This window comes from Haliotis cracherodii, unplaced genomic scaffold (genome assembly GCF_022045235.1).
Source record: "Haliotis cracherodii isolate W230 unplaced genomic scaffold, xgHalCrac1.p SCAF_2, whole genome shotgun sequence".
Taxonomy (NCBI): domain Eukaryota; kingdom Metazoa; phylum Mollusca; class Gastropoda; order Lepetellida; family Haliotidae; genus Haliotis; species Haliotis cracherodii.
In genome coordinates this window covers 70580006-70602678 of record NW_027266275.1, presented here as the reverse complement: position 1 = coordinate 70602678, position 22673 = coordinate 70580006, and the positions used below count along the sequence as shown (strand labels likewise).

Genomic DNA, 22673 nt, shown 5'->3' with positions numbered 1-22673 from the left:
GATAATCTTTTATTCCGCAATCATCAGATACTTGGGATCTAATCTGCCAATGCCATGTTGTGGAAAAGTATGATGGGAAGCAGGTTTTTATAATAGCTGCCAAGAGCACTGAAGTAAATGACTACGTATTGCACAATTCTCAGTCCAAACATTGGTACACTATTACTCAATGGCTTGTCTGAACAACTTTCAAGACAACCTGATGTGGCTGAGGTTATGATTTCCATCTGCTTGCAGACTTTTATTAAACTGACTGATGACATTCACTGCCCTTATTTCATTCCTCCTGATCCATGTTTTTCTCTATTTCAGGTTTCCTAGGTCATAATATGTTGAATGTGAACACGACAAGCACCGCCAACTCTCTACTGATGTTAAATGGCCATCATAGTCCGTCCCTAGGCAGCCCAGTCAACTGCCATTCTCCGTCCAGCCCCAGCCACTGGGTGTCGCCACCTCCAGGTAATGTCACATGTCACTTCTTCCCACCCCTACCTACCCACTAGGTGTCGCCACACCCACCACAGACACACCCAGACACTGGGTGTCGCCAGCTCCACCACAGACACACCCAGACACAGGGTGTAGCCACCCCCAACCAAAGCCAAACCCAGCCACTGGGTCTTGTCATCCCAAACCACAGAACCACCCAGCTACTAGGACATGCCACCCCAAACCACAGCCACTGGGTGTTGCCATCCCTAGCGCAGCCCCACCCAGCCACTGGGTCTGACCACCCCCACCACAGACACACCCAGACACTGGGTGTCGCCACACCCACCACAGACACACCCAGACACTGGGTGTCGCCAGCTCCACCACAGACACACCCAGACACTGGGTGTCACCAGCTCCACCACAGACACACCCAGACACTGGGTGTCGCCACACCCACCACAGACACACCCAGACACTGGGTGTCACCACACCCACCACAGACACACCCAGACACTGGGTGCCACCAGCTCCACCACAGACACACCCAGACACTGGGTGTCGCCACACCCACCACAGACACACCCAGACACTGGGGGTCGCCAGCTCCACCAAAGACACACCCAGACACTGGGTGTCGCCACACCCACCACAGACACACCCAGACACTGGGGGTCGCCAGCTCCACCACAGACACACCCAGACACTGGGTGTCGCCAGCTCCACCACAGACACACCCAGACACTGGGTGTCGCCAGCTCCACCACAGACACACCCAGACACTGGGTGTCGCCACACCCACCACAGACACACCCAGACACTGGGGGTCGCCAGCTCCACCACAGACACACCCAGACACTGGGTGTCGCCAGCTCCACCACAGACACACCCAGACACTAGGTGTCGCCACGCCCACCACAGACACACCCAGACACTGGATGTCGCCACACCCACCACAGACACACCCAGACACTGGGTGTCGCCACGCCCACCACAGACACACCCAGACACTGGGTGTCGCCAGCTCCACCACAGACAAACCCAGACACTAGGTGTCGCCACACCCACCACAGACACACCCAGACACTGGGTGTCGCCACACCCACCACAGACACACCCAGACACTGGGTGTCGCCACACCCACCACAGACACACCCAGACACTGGGTGTCGCCAGCTCTACCACAGACACACCCAGACACTGGGTCTTGTCATCCCAAACCACAGAACCACCCAGCTACTAGGACATGCCACCCCAAACCACAGCCACTGGGTGTTGCCATCCTTAGCGCTGCCCCACCCAGCCACTGGGTCTGACCACCCCCACCACAGACACTCCCAGACACTGGGTCTGACCACCCCCACCACAGACACACCCAGACACTGGGTCTGACCACCCCAACCACAGACACTCTCAGACACTGGGTCTGACCACCCCAACCACAGACACTCCCAGACACTGGGTCTGACCACCCCCACCACAGACACACCCAAACACTGGGTCTGACCACCCCCACCACAGCCCCACCCAGACACTGGGTCTCCCCACCCAAGCCACAGTCCCACCGAGTCACTGGGTCTCCCCACCCAAGCCACAGTCCCACAGAGTCACTGGGTCTCGCCCCCTGTCACTGCCACCTTACTTAATCACTAGGTGTCAACATCCCCTCCTCATGCTTCTTGACAGTGTTGTGATGAGCAGATCAGTGGGTCTACCTTTTTATGCTCAACATCCAGTTTGTGTAATACAGTTTGTGAAGGAAGTGGGATGATTGTCAAAAATGCATATATTTTCACAAATTGCTGGTAATAGTCCAAAGTATGTTAACAAATATTCACATGAAGGTAAAAATAATGAAAAATAGGTATCATACCAGATAAGTTGATCCAAGGATAAGCTGTAACATTTCTAACAGTTATCATACACACCGAGTCTGTAAGTCACAAGCCAACAAGACATGGTCTTTGGAAAATTCCCAGTGATGGTTAAACCCTTTTGAAGTAAACACAGTTCTGAAAGATCGTAATAAGCTGAATTGCATATATACATTCTACAAATGTGTTTGGGAACCTTGCATGTGCAGTTCCTCTTTTTAAAGAAATCTGTTGTTGATGGGTGCGGAAATGGAACCCCTGAAGGGACTCTGCAACACTAGAATTCCTCAGACAGCACTGAGGGGGAAATTCCTGATAGCAGACAAGGTCGGGTAATCTCTGTTAGCCAGGCACTGGAGAATTGCAGAAGAAAGCCTTAACTGATGACTGTTTGACCTGCAACACTTAATAGACAAGAGAGTGTGTAACATTGCAGGAGGGTGGGGTGGGGACTGGTGGAGCCACTTGTTGTCTGTGGAGGAGGTGGGGATGGGGTGTGGCCTTATGGAGCCACTTGCTGTTGGTGGAGAGGGGTGTCTGGCCTTATGGAGCCACTTGCTGTTGGTGGAAACGTAGAAATGATAAATGCTCATGGCAAAACAATTATTTAGATAAAACCCAGCAGTTGTCATGAGAGTGTCGCAAGAAGCAGAGTAGTACACCATGATCTAATTGATACATTGATCTGAGGCTGCGTGCGTGACTCGACAGAGTTTTACATCACAGCACAGCAGTTGTTTGGGAGTTTTTTGAAGTGACAAGAAAAAGAAACTGCATCATGTATGAACTAGTGCCCTGTCTACAGATGGAAGGGCTTTTGTTGAAAAGCTTGAGTCGCCTACTGTGTGTTTCAGTCTACCATATTGTGTTCAGACATGGTACCAACTGTCTTACTCAATGTAGGAATGAATTTTCCATTCCTAAGAACCAAACATATCCAATAATAAGAATCAATATAGTTTGACATGACAAACATTCCTGTACAGATGTATCTAGTCTTTGTAGCTTGTTGGATCAAATGGTGGACTCTTGTCAGATAAGGGTTCAAATGCCTCTGTAAAGGCTAACTTTGGCAAAATGTTCAGACTGTATTGGTTAGTGGGGAATGTTATCTCAATAATGCACCAGGTAACTGATTTTTCAGATGTAGATCCCCTCGATATTGCACAGAATGCTGTGGGAGATAATTAACTCCCCCTGACAGAAAGTGCCTCTCCTGTCAGGAAAGTAAAAGGGAAAGAAAGAAGAGATTTCAGAATTGTCAGCCATACTTAATCTGGACATTTCATGAAATATATTTTTTTGCAGGTTATACACATTTTGTGAAAATAAGCAAACTGGTATCATTCTGACCTGTAAATAGCACGTTGTCATTTATTCAAGTAAACTGACTAAATTGCTGAAAACTGATTGACACCCTGCAAGAACGCTGATTCACTGTTTGTGTGTTTGTTATCGGGTATATACAAGCCTATGCAGAAGGTGAACATTGATTCACAGTTTGTGTGTTTGTTATCAGGTATATACAATCCCATGCAGATGGTGAACACTGATTCACAGTTTGTGTGTTTGTTATCAGGTATATACAATCCCATGCAGATGGTGAACACTGATTCACAGTTTGTGTGTTTGTTATCAGGTATATACAATCCCATGCAGATGGTGAACACTGATTCACAGTTTGTGTGTTTGTTATCAGGTATATACAATCCCATGCAGATGGTGAACACTGATTCACAGTTTGTGTGTTTGTTATCAGGTATATACAACCCCCTGCACATGGTGAACACTGATTCACAGTTTGTGTGTTTGTTATCAGGTATATACAACCCCCTGCAGATGGTGAACACTGATTCACAGTTTGTGTGTTTGTTATCAGGTATATACAACCCTTTGCCTAAGGTGAACATTGATTCAGTGTTTGTGTGTTTGTTATCAGGTATATACAACCCCCTGCAGATGGTGAACACTGATTCAGTGTTTGTGTGTTTGTTATCAGGTATATACAACCCCCTGCAGATGGTGAACACTTATTCACAGTTTGTGTGTTTGTTATCAGGTATACACAACCCCCTGCAGATGGTGAACACTGATTGACTGTTTGTGTGTTTGTTATCAGGTATATACAACCCCCTGCTGATGGTGAATCCTGTATCAACCTCCGTCCACAGTCAGCTTGATGCCCTCTCGCCATGTAATGGGTTTCAGAAAGACTTTACTCACCCAAGTGCCTTCATTCGGGTCCCAACACCTCTAGATCAAGGTAAGTCACATTGAAAATGTGTGTCATCACTGTAATACCGTTTCTCATATTATCAGCTGCTGGTTTGTCTGGCCAATGCTTGAGTTATCTGCCCTTGATTATTGCTGACTGTGGCATAAAACAGCAATACAAATTTACACTTGTTAATTTTGTTGGATAGGAAGCATACTCTTACAATCATTATTTTGCCTGTTAAGGTCCGAGCTGTAAAACCAGCGAGACAGGCAGCCCTCCTCACAGTCCCCCCAACAGCCCGGTCACAGTGTCCCTGGGTCACACACCCCATCCCTCAGGTTTGTATAGACTCTACCGTATCAGATGTGTGGCACCTTGTACACACTTCTACCATGTCTTCATGTCTTAAACAAAAGTTTAAGAAATAGACCTCTTTGTATCAATGTTAAATGCAGTCATGAACCATGCTATTCTGTTACATAATCTCCCAGTTATTAACCTTACCCATGAAGATCCGGGGTAGAATAGGTCTTCAGCAACCCATGCCTGCAGTAAAATGCTACTATGCTTGTCATACGAGGCGACTAACGGGATCGGGTGGTCAGGCTTGCTGAAATGGTTGATGCATGTCATTATATCCCAATTGTGTGGATCGCTGCTCATGATGTCAATCACTGGATTGTCTGGTACAGACCGCCGTCGTATAGCTGGAATATTGCTGAGTGCAGCATTAAACAACAAACAAACAAACAATCTATAAACCTAGGAAATTGCCAACAGTTTTCTCCCCCTGATGCTTGTAAGCACTTCACAGTGATAGCCAGTTAGCGGAACTCTCTATGCTGTCACAACCACCAGTCACAGCTCCCAAGTGTGATAGGCGACCACAACCATGCATGGAGCTAGAGTACTACAGCTTAACAACTATGTTTGTGAACAAGTGATGACAGTCATAGCTAAACTATTGCACACTGCAATGATACACAATGTTGCATACTGCAATGATACACAATGTTGCACACTGCAATGATACACACTGTTGCATATTGCAATGATACACAATGTTCCACAAGCAATGATACACAATGTTGCACACTGCAATGATACACAATGTTCCACAAGCAATGATACCCAATGTTGCACACTGCAATGATACACAATGTTGCACACTGCAATGATACACAATGTTGTATGATGCTTGTGTCTGGTTTCAGTGGACTTCTCCAGCCTACAGACAGCAGGTGCAATCGGGGACATGATGACCCGCGACCCCCTCAGTAGCAATGGTCACACCCTGGATCTCCTAGGCCTCAGCAAGACCACACCCCTCTGTACTGCACAGGCCCTGTACATGGAGGCCAACAGACATCTACAGTAAGTGGATGACACAGGGATATATGTCTGATCTGTGAAAGTACTGAGTAGATGAAACACGATTTTAGACTTTTAAGAGTTGAAATTTTGGATTGATGATAACCCTATTAAGAAAACAGTCTGTACTAAGAAAACGTTGGATGTCTTTAGTTCCTATTTGTTTCAAAGTCAGTGAGGTAGCCTCATGGTTGAAGCATTCACTCATCATACAAAAGGACTGGGTTTGATTCTACATGGGTGCAATGTGTGAAGCCCATTCCCCCCACCATGAGATATATATTGCTAGAATATTCTAAAAGTGCGTAAAATCATACTTACTCACTATTATTCACAGGCCTCAGTATTGTAGTAATGTTGCTGACATCGGCGTAATTAACAAGAACTCATAAAGTACTGAACTTTTAATAGAGGAAGGGGTGAATATGTCTTCAGGATGTGATATGGATTGTGTCTCTGCCGCAGGAATGGTAATCTAGACAATACATCCGAGTCCTCAGGAGGGGAGTCCGACAGTTCTGACAAGAGGGCTCCAGGTAGCGAACGCAAGAATTCCACGTCCTCTCTCTTCAGCAACCCACTTCAGTATGGATTTGACTATGAGCAGAAGAAGCTACTTGCCATGAAAGGTAGGTGTACACACTGACCCACTGCTAGGCCACATCTCAGTGGTGCAATCGAAGAAGAACAAAATTGTTCAAGCATTGCGTGATCGAATAATGTGATGTTCACCTACTTCACTTGGTAGGAATGTTTTCTTTTGCTGGTGTTTAAGTCTCTTGTAAGCCTTGCTTGTAATTCTCATGAAAAGTCATTAAACAGGAAGGTGTTAGTTAAAGAGTCCATAGGGCCCATCTCTAAGTGACCTAGTTCTGGACATCGTCAGTAGTGTGTATTTCGGGTAACATTAATTCATAGCTGCCAGCTATCACAAATTTTTGTTACGAATTTGCAAAAACGAAAATATGGTTCTTCCTTATATCATATGAATGATATGCCAATCTATGAAAAGAAATCACAAGGACTAGGTCACAAGGGTCATCATTTAGCCTGACACTGTCGAACGGGTCTTGTTTTTCGACTGATATGAGGTCTATTTATAGTGATGCATGTGTCCAACCGAGATACTCCACTCGTATTATCGGAAGTTGTAATAGAAACGAAGCGATGAAGTTGTCAGCTCAGTTTCAGAATCACTTGAATGTATTGTAATGGTTCATTTACCCCAAAACTTGTTATTCCGGATGATTTCACTGAGAACAGTACAGGATTAACATAGTCCCACTGTACTTCGATCAGGCAAACTGGGACTGACAACTAGCACAAATCTTGAACCCCTTTGAAGCTCTCAATGCTAGTGTTGGAACTATTTGATAGGCAAATAGCATAATGACACCCCAAATAGAACTCGCAATATCTATTTACCAAGTTGGCTTTATGTATCATTTAAGTTATGTATGATATTCATAAATGCTCAGCTTTCTAAATATCAAAACTTGAAGTTAGTTTATTTACCTCCAAAAGAAAATTCTGCAAGTTATTAAAGCATTGTCAAATTTCTCGGCACACAATCCTGTACTGGCAATTGGTGGCTTGAGACATTTCACATCGAGTGGAATGTAGTCTGATGTTTTCTTTATTATGTAAACATTTTTGTCATTTTGATTATAACTTTTGGTTCTTTGATGAAAAGAAAACAGTCTCAAGTTCCTTAATTTCTATAAATTAGCAACTTTCGCTTTATCTAATTATAAACAAAACAGAAAAATTCTGAATTGTTACATCATCATTACAAATTTTAGGTTTGCTTTGCTCGTAAGCTCTGAATGTTTGAAAATGTCAGGATATTTATACATGGTACTGTTTATTTTTCTATCTGGAATAAATATGCAAAATATTTCTTCAATTGTCCTTTGTTTAATAAAGCACTGACTGTTTGAAATCACACATCCTCTTTACAGCCCCTTATGCTAAGATTAATCCAGCAGGCAGGTGTAAGAAGTGTGAAAACAATTCAGTAGGCAATAATACAATAATTCTTGTGAATACCCTACCTCGGTTACATCATAGCCCTCGAAGATTCCGGGGTAGAATAGGTCTTCAGCAACCCATGCTTGCCGTAAAAGGTGACTATGCTTGTCGTAAAAGGCGACTAATGGGATCGGGTGGTCAGGCTCGCTGACTTGGTTGATGCATTTCATCGATCCCAAATGCGTGGACCAATGCTCATGATATTAATCACTGGATTGTCTGGTCCAGACTCGATTATTTACAGACCGCCGTCATATAGCTGCAATAATGCTGAGTGCGGCGTTAAACAACAAACCAAACCAAACCAAAACAACATCATAGCCATCAATCTGGCATTTTGGCTGTCATCACACTTAGCTGCAATAATGCTGAGTGCGGCGTTAAACAACAAACCAAACCAAACCAAAACTACATCATAGCCATCAATCTGGCATTTTGGCTGTCATCACACTTCAAAATCTTCAGATTTACTGTCAGCTATCCATAATCAGTTATGAGTAATGGTATCTTGATACCCATACCTGATGCGCATGCTTAAAGCGGAAAAACTCACTTTTTGTGTGTGCTAGTGGCAACAACGAAAAAATGTCTGAATTGACATAGCCCATTAGTTTTGTAGTTGTCAAGCGATAATTAGATTTCCAGTGTAACGAAGATCAGGGTTATTATCATCCTGAGATCCAGCTGTAAAGGTAGTATGTTTTTGTGAAAGGGGACTGCCAATTAAGAAGAGCCTTGATCTGCTTTTAGGACGTTTAGGCAATAATCCAAAATTTATATGTGTAAACACATGATCACTTAAAACAAATTAGAGGTTGTTGGATTTCAAAATTTAAGTGAGAGTGTTTGAAGCAGGTTAAACGTTACATGGAAGAAGAGGGAAATAACATCACTTAAGGAAATGAGTCACTTTGTGCTTGCAAAAATATGTGTTGTAAGTCATCAGCGTTCTGGATCAACCCATCATGTACAGCTTGTGATTGCCTTATCTAACTGAGGTTTTTGATAATTTGTCAGTGTCAGTATTTTCAAAATGATAGCATCAATAGAGGTCATCTTCATCAACAGGAAGTACAATAACACTAATGAGAGTGCTGGAAATGTTTCAAAAGCAAGTACAGGTATAGTTAATTGTGTAACTGTGAAGTGTCTGTCGACACTATCAGTAGAGGTCAGGGCAGGGCTTCAGACAACCTCAGCGCCAGTGATGAGAGACAGTGTCATAAGTGTAAATATTCTTTACATGATTGCTCCCCCGTTGGGTAGTCTGGATTGGAATTGGTCCCCATCAACCTATGATGGTCATCATAGGCGACTTAATGGATTGGGGGGGGCAAAGGCGCCGCGATTCGCTGTGCAGAGTTGCGTCCCTTTGGAACGCCAGAAACTTATGATTGAGGGTTAGAATCCTGGTTCGCCCCGATTATGTTTCTAGGTTTGTCAGCACCATACCCGTGCTCGTGGGTTTCACCGAAGTGGTAAACATCTGAGACCTGCATCACTTCGGGCTTTCCTCCCACATTAAGCTGACACGCCACGATATAACTGGAATACTGTTAAAAGTGGCGTTAAACCCAACTCACTCACTCACTTAATGGATTGGATGGGTTTCGTGACTTAGTTGATGGCATGTCATCACTTTTCGACGATGTGAATTATTGCTCACAATATCAGTCCCTGGATTGTCTAGTTTAGACGCGATTGTATACAGACAGCTGTCATATAGCTGGAATATTGCTGATTGCAGCTTAAACAAGGAATACACAAACACACTGCATGATTGTCCCTGTGCTTTTGCCACTGGGGATTCAGAGGAAAAACAGGTCTCAATTATTCCATGCTTTTTGTAAGATCTGACTGAAGAGGTTTACAGGCTTGGAGACGTGGCTGAATTTGTGTCATCATGCCCTGATAGTTTGGATTGTTGCTCAAGCTTTCAGTCTCTGATTTGCCTCATCCAGACTCGATTATTTCCAGGCTGTCACGATAAAGCTTTTGTAGTTCAGTCTGTGGCATGACACAACATTCACTCACTCACTGATTCTTGTACTTCCAGCCATGCAGAAGAAGCCCGAGGGGGAGTCTCGGATCCCGACAGACTTCTGGGCAGGGATGGGGTTCTCCAAGTCCATGCCGGAGTCTGCCATCAGGGAGAGGATCAGCCAGCTGGGGATGGGGTCCAGGTACCTGGGGCCGGCCATGTCTACCACGTACGAGGTAAGGGGGGGTAGATAGATATAACAGCTTCTTTGGCATTGACTTCAGGCAAAAATAGGATTGGCTACATGTTCTTGTGTTAAAAAATAAAGGTTACATTGGATGTAACATTTTATTTTTTTTGTCATTATTAAATTATGTTTTTCTTATACATATGCGATGGCAGATTATTGTTATTATAAGTATTATCATATCTTTGAGATAGAAAGAGTGTTGGTTGCTTTTTATGAGTCACACGGTACAGTTTAATATTGGCCTTATATATACTACTCAAGAGAAGTTGAGGACCACCTGATTCTTTCATATTGTTTATATTACTTGATCATGCCATGACAGATTAACTATAGTAATATGAAAAAATTGGGTGGTCCTTAACTTCTTTTGAGTTGTGTACATCATCATCAGATTGCGAACTATGTCACAGTTGTAATGGATGTGTTAAGTGTGAACCTATGTCATTGTAACATCCTTTACAGAGTCCAGAGTCGGAGTTGGAAGCAGGCATCGACCGAGACCCGTGGAGGAACCCGTGTAGCACCAATGCACCGATCAACAAAGCCCCTGGAGAATACCCCAGTCCTCGGAAGAAATGTGAGCAGCAAATACTTTGTAGCAGTAAAACACACCACCACTGAGACCTTTGATTTCGTCACAACGAATCGAGTTGGCAGCGATTGTTGTTATTTCATAAGGATGAATTATGGGGTTTCTCATGTCTGTTTCTCGAGGTGTATGGTTGCATCTTATACATAGTGTCTCAAACTGAATTAAACTATGTGTTCCATTCATAGCAATTAAGGATTCATAGAGTTGGGACTTTCAGACCTTTGCGGGACTTTTCCCAGAGTGGAGGTAGTCTTGTTGAGCTCTAGAAATTGTAATTCCAGCTTCATCACAAGGTCACATTTTAACCCTACACAACCAGCCATTCCCCAAAACACAAAAGCATGTATTATTTATTGTCCCCCAGTGTATTGTGATGTCTCCAACTATTGTCCCCCAGTGTACTGTGATGTCTCCATCTATTGTCCCCCAGTGTATTGTGATGTCTCCATCTATTGTCCCCCAGTGTATCGTGATGTCTCCATCTATTGTCCCCCAGTGTACTGTGATGTCATCAACTATTGTCCCGCAGTGTATTGTGATGTCTCCATCTATTGTCCCGCAGTGTATTGTGATGTCACCAACTATTGTCCCGCAGTGTATTGTGATGTCTCCATCTATTGTCCCGCAGTGTATCGTGATGTCTCCAACTATTGTCCCCCAGTGTATTGTGATGTCACCAACTATTGTCCCGCAGTGTATTGTGATGTCTCCAACTATTGTCCCCCAGTGTATTGTGATGTCTCCATCTATTGTCCCGCAGTGTATTGTGATGTCACCAACTATTGTCCCGCAGTGTATTGTGATATCTCCAACTATTGTCCCCCAGTGTATTGTGATGTCACCAACTATTGTCCCGCAGTGTATTGTGATGTCTCCAACTATTGTCCCCCAGTGTATTGTGATATCTCCAACTATTGTCCCCCAGTGTATTGTGATGTCATCAACTATTGTCCCCCAGTGTATTGTGATGTCACCAACTATTGTCCCGCAGTGTATTGTGATGTCACCAACTATTGTCCCGCAGTGTATTGTGATGTCATCAACTATTGTCCCCCAGTGTATTGTGATGTCTCCATCTATTGTCCCCCAGTGTATTGTGATGTCACCAACTATTGTCCCCGAGTGTATTGTGATGTCTCCATCTATTGTCCCCCGTGTATTGTGATGTCTCCAACTATTGTCCCCCAGTGTATTGTGATGTCTCCATCTATTGTCCCCCAGTGTATTGTGATGTCTCCAACTATTGTCCCCCAGTGTATCGTGATTTCTCCATCTATTGTCCCCCAGTATATTGGGATGTCACCAACTATTGTCCATCAGTGTATTGTGATATCTCCAACTATTGTCCCCCAGTGTATTGTGATGTCTCCAACTATTGTCCCCCAGTGTACTGTGATGTCATCAACTATTGTCCCCCAGTGTATTGTGATGTCTCCATCTATTGTCCCCCAGTGTATTGTGATGTCACCAACTATTGTCCCCGAGTGTATTGTGATGTCTCCATCTATGTTGCAGATGAGTTTGGTTTGAGCAGCAGCAACCACGTGGACAGTGCATCTGCCCTGCCACCCCCGAATCTGTGGTCCCCCAAGACTGACCTGGCTGAGCTCTTCAGTAAGATGGGGCTCGGCAAGTACACCGATCTCTTTCAGCAACAGGAGGTCAGTCGCCAGCCTTTGCCTTGTTTGTATTTATAATGAAAGGCAGTAGTTATTGTGCCATGGATTATTTCACTTAAAACAAACGCTCTATGAAATTTTGGAACGAGGCTAAACATCTGTGAAAAAGTTTGAAGAAATGCAGCCAACTAAATGTCGCTGGCAGGAAGTAAGTAATATTCGAGAGAACTTGTATCATATATTCTCTATGAAAGGCCAGATGTCCCAACCCTTGTCATTTGACCTCTTTGATGAATATTCAGTATGCCAGGTCAAAGTGGCAAATGACAGGAATGTTTGATTTCAGTCACAAACAAACAAACAAACAAACAAACAAACAAACAAATAAACAAACAAACAAACAAACGTCTGAGAATACAGTGAGATTCCCCAACTCTTTTGGCAACAAGTAACTATGTGTAAACCAATCTACCCAATTATTCCTTAATAGAACTTATGGTGGTGAACATATTCATCAATGAACCATGTTACCCCCACTGATGAATTCTGAGGATGTTTTTGTGAGATAGAAATTCCCCCTTCACCATATTCACACAGTCTCTTGGATCTTGAACCAAATTCCTAAGTTGTTTCACTTCTCAATTGCCTTGTCGTTTGTTTTCTAGATTGATCTGTCAACGTTCCTGACCTTGACTGACCATGACCTTCGAGAGCTGGGAATCTCCACATTTGGAGCCAGACGGAAGATGCTCATTGCTATTGCTGGTACCACTCCTTTTGTAACTCACTCAATACAAGTGTTACAGTCTACGCACATTTCCTCAACCCTGTGGGGATTCTGGAATGGGTTCCCAGTACCTCATTCTTGCTGAAAGAGATTAAACTTGAGATTGGGTGGTCAGGCTGTCATCTTCCCGAAGCAAGGGAGTTAACTGACTATAAAAGTCCTGAGTTATATTTCGGCCGGACTAACACGTTTATGCATAGTCCAATCAAAATTGCATAACAAAATTGTAAGGCCATATGACTTGGATGATTGTGTGTCATTGTTCTCAGATGGTTTGATAGTTGCTCATGCTTTTAGTCAGCCAAGTCTAGTTCAGACTTGATTTTGTACAGGTTATAACTGGAATATCGGTGCCTTGCAAAAAAACGTTCACCAGCTCTCCTGTCACTATCAACAATTACTGTCAATTTCTATCTTTTCAAAAAAAGTCATGCTCAATTTGTTAAGATCTAATCTCGAAGATGAAGAAAATATCTTTCCAAATCAAGAAAAAGAATGAGGTTGCAATGCTCACTTTCTGGTTTCAGATCTGACAAAACGCCGAACGTTGCGGAATATTACTGCAGGTGGTGCCACATCTGCCTCCAGCACCAGCAACAATCCCACCACCAACAACAACCCGTTTCAGGAAAACGGAGCATCGCTGATGGGTCCCAGGCGTCCAGACATTGCTAGTCTTAGCGGGCGCTGGTAGCTCCGTGATACCTGTACACATCTCAGACAAACAACAAGGAAAATAACACTGGGAAGACGATATGTTATGCTGGAGGAGCTACAGCTGTAATCTAAACAAATTGTAATTAGAAAAATTCATCTTTGATAATACTACTTGATACTACTTCCGGCATATGACTTCAAAACAGGATTTATAACGTTTAACTTTCAGTATTATGCTTTGAGAATGTGATAGAAATGGTTTCTATTTGCATAATATGCCATTCTCTTGATAAGATTCTCTCCTCCCATGTTGTTGTATTTTTGTTGTTGTTTATCGATAGTACTGCTGATGCATAATCGACTTTCACAGAAACTGTGGTGAATTTGGTCGAATTTCGACAAAAATCTTGGAGCTACACTTGCATGGACCTTACGTGAAGCATCTAGTCTGTTCAGTTGCCATGGTAACTGCAGTATTTTTATCATGGTAACCGCGGTGATATGTACAAATATTTTGAACATTTACAGTAAACTAATTGTTAGCCCTGTTTATTTGATGATTTTGTTAGAGCGAATTAAAGAGGTATTTATGAAATGTTGCCACACTGGTTCGTGTAGTCGGAGAAAACTCATTGTTTAAATTTGTTGATGTTTGTTTTTATTGCAATATGTTTAAGAATGTTATCTGTTAAAAATCTTCAGAATAGATCTATTTGCAATGGCATGTAAGTAAATTACAATTTAATCAGGCTATAAAAAAATACAAGTTACTGGTTCTCAGGAGTGTGTGAAATAGATGCGAAACCTGGATTTTTTTTCATATTTTTATCTCACAGGAGAAATGAAATGTGGAAGAATGTAGAGATACAAGGGAGCTTGAGAACCAAGAACATCAAATTGTAATTGTTCAATGAAAGATTTTAGAATTGAATTTTTTTCCTTGAACTATTTTTTACATCACAGAAGATCATTTTGGCCAGACAAAGCCATGCATGCATTTGAATATTTCTTGTGAACAAATTGTTTTCTCGCGATGGTTTTCTGACATTGTAGGGGAGGAAACCTGAGTTGTTGTTACCTAGTGTCATGTAGAATTTGTTAGTGACATGCTGCTCTTTGCTAAATCAGAATTCTAAATAGGGCTTTCATTATCTTAATCTGTCCATTTTGTACACACATTTGATAGACGTATACCATATATGTATGTGTTTTTCACCTGAAGTGATACACCTATCCGTCCAATTTTTTTGTGATGTTTATCTCTTTTTTCATCAGCTGATGCAAACTAAGCATTTATGCTTTTTTCTAAAAAAAGCTGCTAGGATGAAGCAAATATTTATTCATGGAACAGTATTTAGTCATGTTTAGTTTTTGTAAGCCAAATTTGGGAAAAATCTACCTTTTCACATTATGTTGAATATTTATAAATATTCATGATTGATTATTTAAGTGCGTTATTAAGTATGCTTTGATTTATGTTTTTGATTACATTACAGAGTTATCTTTTGTCCCTAAAATATAATAGTTTGGAAATGGTATTATTTGAAATGGTTTTCAGTACAAAGTAATAAACTGTAAGTATTAATTATTGATTTTCCAACATGTTCATTAGATCATCTTCATTGTAATAAGAATATAGGCGTTTTAAAAAAAAAAGTGATTTAGATACATAATATCAATAAATTAAGATATTTTGCTATATTTTTAATGATGTATCTGTCAATGTTTTCTTAAAACATCCGACCAAGATTTGTTCCTATGCAGGTTTCACGGTTCCGTACTAATATTTTCAGAATTTTTCTGTGTTTTCTTATTTTCTTTATGTTTGCAGGTATTTTCTTCAATAGTCCAATGTTGAGTGGAGGGTAATGGAGTGTTGACCTGTACTGTATGTTTCCGTACTGTCTGTACTGCTGATTAATATGCTATGCAAACACAGTTGGAAGATATGTAGCCTCATATGTACAGGGAACATTGATGATATACACAGATCTACAGGTAATGCATATCAAAGAAATTCTAAACCCATGACATTTTTGTTTCAAATTTTCAATCATTCATATTTATTTGAAAATATTCATGGTATTTAATTTTCATCACGTATGTGTTTTGATCAGTATTGAGTATCTGAGTGAATCCCAATACATGAAATGGAGGTTCCATTTAGAATCCATCCATCAGTTGTTGCTATGATGTGTATTTTAGAAAGTAATAATAATCATCATAAATGCTGAGTCGGGTTAAATCAGAGCATAATATGTTATTGACCCTTTATTGTTTCTGTATTATCAGTTCTTTTACATTTAAATCATATTCCTGTTTTATGAAAATGTCAGAGAAATTAGAAGAGGAAAAAGTGAATTCAGTACGAACTGGCTGAGTCTTAAATTGTTACATGATCTAACAAATCCCAGCTGATTTGAAAACAGTCAGAAAAAACAGTTTAATACTTTTAAGGTTCTTGACGTAGGAAGCACTGATATTTCAATGCATTTCTTTGTCCGGAGTAAAATCATTTGACAAATTAAAGAAAGCATCTGTTATTTAGGAGTTGTGTTGTATGTATGGAATAGAACAGGTTAGTCTCTTGCTTTATCCTCAACCATATTGGGAAATGTGCCAAATTAAACAGGCACGAAAACTCTGTGCTTTACGGTATTCAGATGTACTGGTTCTGGTGGAAAAGGTCAGGAAACCTGTGGCACACTGTGGATAAATTAATCATCTATTCATGCTGAGAATAGTATTTCAAGTTTCACCCTGATTTGTAAAGTAATGCATTGGAACAGATTATATTGTGGGAGAAGGATGCATAGAACTTCTTTCAACAACAATTTAGCAATAATATTACACTCCGGACAGAAAATCTGAAGTTCCTCGTACCTGGAATCATAAAATGATTTATGACACAGTGAGAAATGCTGAACCACATACATCCACCATGACACAGGTCTGATTCTGTAGCCAATGCTACAGGAACATTCATTCTGGTTCCAATTTTCCAAATTTTTCTCACCAGTATGATGAGACAATGTTACCAATCTGAACATATGTTACAAATATGACCCAATGAAGGATGAATTAACGACCCGTGCAATAGACATGTCCTGAAGTATATCCCGATGATTATTGAGTTGAGTAGACGTGTTTCTTTCCTCCAATACCAATGTTATTGTTGTAGTGTCAGATCATGTTAAGGTCCACATGTAGTGTCCACGGCTGGTCAGCAGGGAGGAAGGGGGGCGGACGGGGGATGAGGAGGAACAAACCTTGATGCACAGGCGGGGGATTTCATGGTGGTCAGGTCATTATGAATGCCGATTATGTGGATTATGACAGTATTCCAAGTCATGGCAGGACACAAAGAATGGTGTTTACACATGTGGGGTTCAAACCTTGGTCTTGAGTGTAGTGAGCTAACGCTTTATCCACAAGGCTACCCTCATGTTTATCTGTGACATTTATCAGTTAAAAGTATTTCAGAATGATTAACTTTTTCCTGGCACGGCCTTGCTGTGATACAAATGAAAATGTGGTGAGGACATGGTTCTGATGAATGTGTCACTCATTGAGTGTCTCACCATGACATATAACCAAGTTTATCATCAAACTGGCTTCCACAGGATATATGGCTAAGTTGAGATCGAGTGATATCTCCAAGGATAGGCTTTGAAGACCATTGTGATGTCATCGGTTACTATGACATCACAATCAAATGACATCATAAATCTCTTTGACACTGAAACCAGCTGTATTATGTACACTCAAGCCACTGTTTTTTACCAAAAAAAATGTGTCCTTAAATTCTACATATTTTGAGATTCATTCATGTTCTTACATCACCATGAAATTCTGCCTATGTGTGTGTCTTTGATCCGAGACAAGTTTGCTACTGTAACGGAATGACCTTCCCCTTGCTAGACATTGGTCAGGCTGACAGATTGGCTATGTGATATATGTCCATCTCCTCCGTACACAGGCTGTGTAGGGGTAGGCTCTCTGCTCATTGGTCAGTGTGCTGGGCTTGCGGATACACTAGTTTTAACGTCCCGGTGGTTACACACCTAAGTTGTAAATAGCTAGCACGATGTAAACATTTATTTTGTCCTCACCTTTTTGACAGTCATGAGTAATTCTCATGCCAAATGTCACATTTAGCATTTATTATTTTCTATTTAGTTACTTATGTTCTGAAAAATAAATCGCAGGAATATATATATTTAATGTTTTATCTTTGCTGAAAATGGATTTTCAAAACAGACGTATAACACCCTGTTTTTGCTGTTTTAGATACTAAAATGGATCATTCATATTCCAAAAATAATTATTTGATTATTTGGTAAATGTTGTTATCAGTGTCTAATTGGAGTAATTAAGTAACTTGTGTATGAGATTGTTATACGTTTTTAAAAGTGTTGGCAGATAGAATTTAAAATTCACTTAAGCCAATGAGGATGAAGCATTTCAGTTTTGACCAATGAGCACTGAGCCTGAAGCAGCCAATGAAAGTTGACCTTTTATCCATTTTATATGCATGCTACAAAATAATTTTGTATAAGATGCGACGCCATGAGAACTGATTATAAAATAATTGTTACCATGTTTTGTTCAAATATCTAGCTTCTATGTGAAGTTGCATGTAAAACAACTAAAACAATATGTATTTCAATTTGTTTTCTTTTACATACTAAGAGTATATCATGAATGTCTTTATTGATTGTATTATATGTGGGAATTTTTCTCAACTTTTTGTTAAGGCTATGGTTTGACATTAGCGTCATGTGTTGCATGTGAAAGCTTAAAACTAAGTCGTCCAAAGCCTGGTGATAATTATGTATATGAGACATACGCACCTTGGTGTATTTTTGAAGCAAGTTTTCTCATTGTTTTACCATGTAATGAGAATATAAGATTATTCTGTCTTTGAAATTCAAATTTGTAAATGACCGATATTTTTAGAATTTTTTCAGACAGTTCCTGTCCATGAAGTGTTATTTATATGCTTGGAAATGTAGCAAATATTGGGCATTGGTTTGTATCCCATGTTGGTAAAACAGGTATCTCTTGTACAGAGTAAAACCATGGATTGGTAGGTGGGGGGTTCCTGTGTTTGTTTGTAGGTCTGAAAGGACTATTACTTGCATTTAGACTTTGGCAATCTTGTGGAACCTAACTGCAAAAAAGCAACGCTAATACCTTGGCAGTTATTGGAATACTGTGTACATCTTTGTCGGATTGCCAAATACACCCCCCTTTCCCACTAAGGTACAAATTCAAAATGTGAGACATACTTATTGAAGGTCAAAATAAAACAATTTGAGCCACCCTGAGTTGAGACATTTTTGTTTTCTTATATGGGAGCTAGACAAGGCCTTGACCCCAGCTCACTCACTCACTCACCACATCCAGCATATTCCATATCAGTTAAACTTAATCACAGGAACCCCCCATGTGAGTGATGTGTTCAATGCTGTAGACTGATGATGGAAAGACAAGAGTCACAACAAGCATGGTAAGGTCTGTAAACTGTTAGTGTCACATTGTTTATGAAAGATATTATGTTGGATACGTACAGTTGTAACTGGCATCACAGGAACACACATTATATACTGCTCACAAGAAGTAAAATAACACATGGCCATGACAGATTGACTATAGTCAAGTAATATGAAAAACATGGGTGTTCTTTAACTTCTTTTGAGTAGTATATTAGGAACCTCGGGGGCAGTGTATGCCTCTGTTGGGCTTGTTATAAATTTCTTGTTTCTCCTGACCTGCCCTTATAATTGCTCTTTTATTTTATATTTAAAGCATGTTTAATGGTTTTAATTCAGATTCTGTTTTGCCCAAGTTTTGCCCCAGTTTTCAACCAAACACACCATGCATTTGAAATGTGACGAGTTTGCAGGGGCACCAAGCGGTGGAACCATGGCCATAGGCCAATCTATCTTTATATTTATTCCTCCCCTTTGGGATTCCGGGTTAGGTCCCCAACATGTCCTGGTCATAAGAGGTGCCCAAATAGATTGGGTGGTCAGGCTCGGTGCCTTGGCTGATTGTGTGTCATTGTACCCTGATGGTGTGGATCAATGTTCTTAGTATAAATCACTGGACAGTCCAGTCTTGATTAATTAAGTGCAGGCTGCCGACATATAGCTGGAATTTTGCTGAGTGCATTGTTAATAAACAAACAAAAGTGATTATATTTGTAGCTGCAGCGGGTGTGGCAAATAGAGGTAAAAAATGTAACAATAGAAGTTTTACAGATATGTAACCTAATAAAAATTAAAATATGAAAAAGAAAACTCCTCCATCCCTTCACTGTCAGTTTTGAAGCATGTCATGAGAAACAGGAATATTTTTGGCATTAAGCAAAGTGTTCAATATTTCAGAGTCAATCAATACCCGACTACACCAAAGGTTAGATAAACGCAAATAGCCTGAGTGTTTCATCAGTTGGTTTATTGTATTGGAATAGAGTACCAGACTTCTGGAGACTGTCTCTCCGGAATAGAGTACCAGACTTCTGGAGACTGTCTCTCTGGAACAGAGTACCAGACTTCTGGAGACTGTCTCCCCGGAACAGAGTACCAGACTTCTGGAGACTGTCTCCCCAGAACAGAGTACCAGATTACTGGAGACAGTCTCCCCGGAACAGAGTACCAGACTACTGGAGACTGTCTCCCCAGAACAGAGTACCAGACTTCTGGAGACTGTCTCTCCGGAACAGAGTACCAGACTTCTGGAGACTGTCTCTCTGGAACAGAGTACCAGACTACTGGAGACTGTCTCTCCGGAACAGAGTACCAGACTTCTGGAGACTGTCTCCCCGGAACAGAGTACCAGACTACTGGAGACTGTCTCTCCAGAACAGATTACCAGACTTCTGGAGACTGTCTCTCCGGAACAGAGTACCAGACTTCTGGAGACAGTCTCCCCGGAACAGAGTACCAGACTACTGGAGACTGTCTCTCCTGAACAGAGTACCAGATTACTGGAGACTGTCTCTCCGGAACAGAGTACCAGACTTCTGGAGACTGTCTCTCTGGAACAGAGTACCAGACTACTGGAGTCAGTCTCTCCGGAACAGAGTACCAGATTTCTAGAGACTGTCTCTCCGGAACAGAGTACCAGACTTCTGGAGACTGTCTCTCTGGAACAGAGTACCAGACTACTGGAGACTGTCTCTCCGGAACAGAGTACCAGACTTCTGGAGACTGTCTCCCCGGAACAGAGTACCAGACTACTGGAGACTGTCTCTCCAGAACAGATTACCAGACTTCTGGAGACTGTCTCTCCGGAACAGAGTACCAGACTTCTGGAGACAGTCTCCCCGGAACAGAGTACCAGACTACTGGAGACTGTCTCTCCTGAACAGAGTACCAGATTACTGGAGACTGTCTCTCCGGAACAGAGTGCCAGACTTCTGGAGACTGTCTCTCTGGAACAGAGTACCAGACTACTGGAGTCAGTCTCTCCGGAACAGAGTACCAGACTTCTAGAGACTGTCTTTCCGGAACAGAGTACCAGACCACTGGAGACTGTCTCTCCGAAACAGAGTACCAGACTTCTGGAGCTTCTAGGGTTGTGGTTGTTTTCATAATACTTGCATGGTTAGGATGTTACTGCTTGCCAAGAGTCTGCAGCACTTCAGTTCGTACTTCTATGTGCGAATATTTGCCTTGCCATCCAAGGAGCTTGGCTGTTCATGCCCCATGTAGGAAAACATGTGCTGTATTTACCATGGCTATATACTCAAATGCAGGTATATAAAATATGGCAGTCAGTGAAATTGTTTGGACACCTGAAATAGGCTTCATATCTGGTATCTTTATTAATTTGCTAGGAATGCCCTTCCTGAGTTTGCATTTGACATGTAAGTGCCGAGACCATTCTGATAACTGCATTGGTCGTGCTCCAAAATGATTGGTGCTTGCGTATTACATGTAATCTTGGTCATTTAAAATTTGGAGAAAAATAATTGTGTTCTTTTGAAGTTTGAAGGACATGGCCTAAGTGGATTCTTGCTCAAATGTGAAACTGTCATGGTAGCTGAGCTGTAACACAATTTACACCAAATAAAATGTGAAATATCCACAGTGTGTGTTGTCTTGTGCATACAGATCACAGTGTATTTTTCCAATACCTGTACCTGCCTCAGATGCAAAGCAACAGAGCAAGGGAGGTAACTCTCACTTGATGTACATGCACGAGTGTATGATGGGACCTATTCACCAGGAACGTGTGCTTGCAGGTAACAATTAATTCAACGTCCCCCATCATGGCACGATGTCTACAAGCATGACTACCTGATCCTCGACTATATGGGACATTAGGGACAAATTCTTACCCAAAGTCCTCAATTTAAAACCGATTACAAATTTATTCATGTTTTAAGTGTATGTACACAATCTTTAATGTGACATAATGTAAACTTGTTATAACAACAATTCTGTTCCCAATGCTTGACATGGAGGTGAGGTGAAATAGGGTTAAGGTTGCGTTCAAGATTACTCCACTTGTATAGCAATGTATGTGTCTCTGCTTGTACTGGTCTGACTAGTGCTAGTTTTATAGTGCTAGCACACTGAGATACCGTGCTGCAGTTTAACGTGAAAACCTCACGCAGCCAGGGATCAAACCACCGACCTACCGCTCCCTGGGCAGACGCTCTATCCACTACAACATGGAGGCGGTCCATGACATGGAAAGTATGTCTTAAGTTGAAACGATGTATTTCCTCCAGGACAGACGTCCAGTCTGGAGCAGACAAACCAGAGACCAATATTGACAGCATCAACAATCTCTACAGTTACACTTTTTTGTCTGAACACATTGTCTTTCCAACACCAACAACC

At 41.6% G+C, this 22673-nt stretch overlaps 2 protein-coding genes across 3 annotated transcripts in view; both read left to right on the top strand.

The window, feature by feature from the left end:
* LOC139468439 (protein bicaudal C homolog 1-B-like) overlaps window positions 1-19145 on the top strand; it is a 137732-nt gene extending 118587 nt beyond the window's left edge. For both annotated transcript variants that reach the window (XM_071250402.1, XM_071250403.1), the window contains 10 exons: window positions 313-462; window positions 4429-4572; window positions 4770-4865; window positions 5742-5901; window positions 6364-6527; window positions 9986-10146; window positions 10623-10737; window positions 12268-12413; window positions 13037-13136; window positions 13686-19145. In XM_071250402.1, coding sequence (XP_071106503.1) covers window positions 313-462; window positions 4429-4572; window positions 4770-4865; window positions 5742-5901; window positions 6364-6527; window positions 9986-10146; window positions 10623-10737; window positions 12268-12413; window positions 13037-13136; window positions 13686-13852 — 1403 coding nt within the window. In that variant the 3' untranslated portion in view covers window positions 13853-19145. The remainder of the gene's footprint in view (window positions 1-312; window positions 463-4428; window positions 4573-4769; window positions 4866-5741; window positions 5902-6363; window positions 6528-9985; window positions 10147-10622; window positions 10738-12267; window positions 12414-13036; window positions 13137-13685) is intronic.
* Window positions 16145-21418, top strand: LOC139467767 (110 kDa antigen-like). The gene is made up of 2 exons (XM_071249273.1): window positions 16145-16180; window positions 20366-21418. Exons 1-2 carry the CDS (start codon window positions 16145-16147, stop codon window positions 21416-21418), a joined length of 1089 nt encoding a protein of 362 aa, XP_071105374.1.
* The last annotated feature ends 1255 nt before the right edge of the window (window positions 21419-22673 follow it).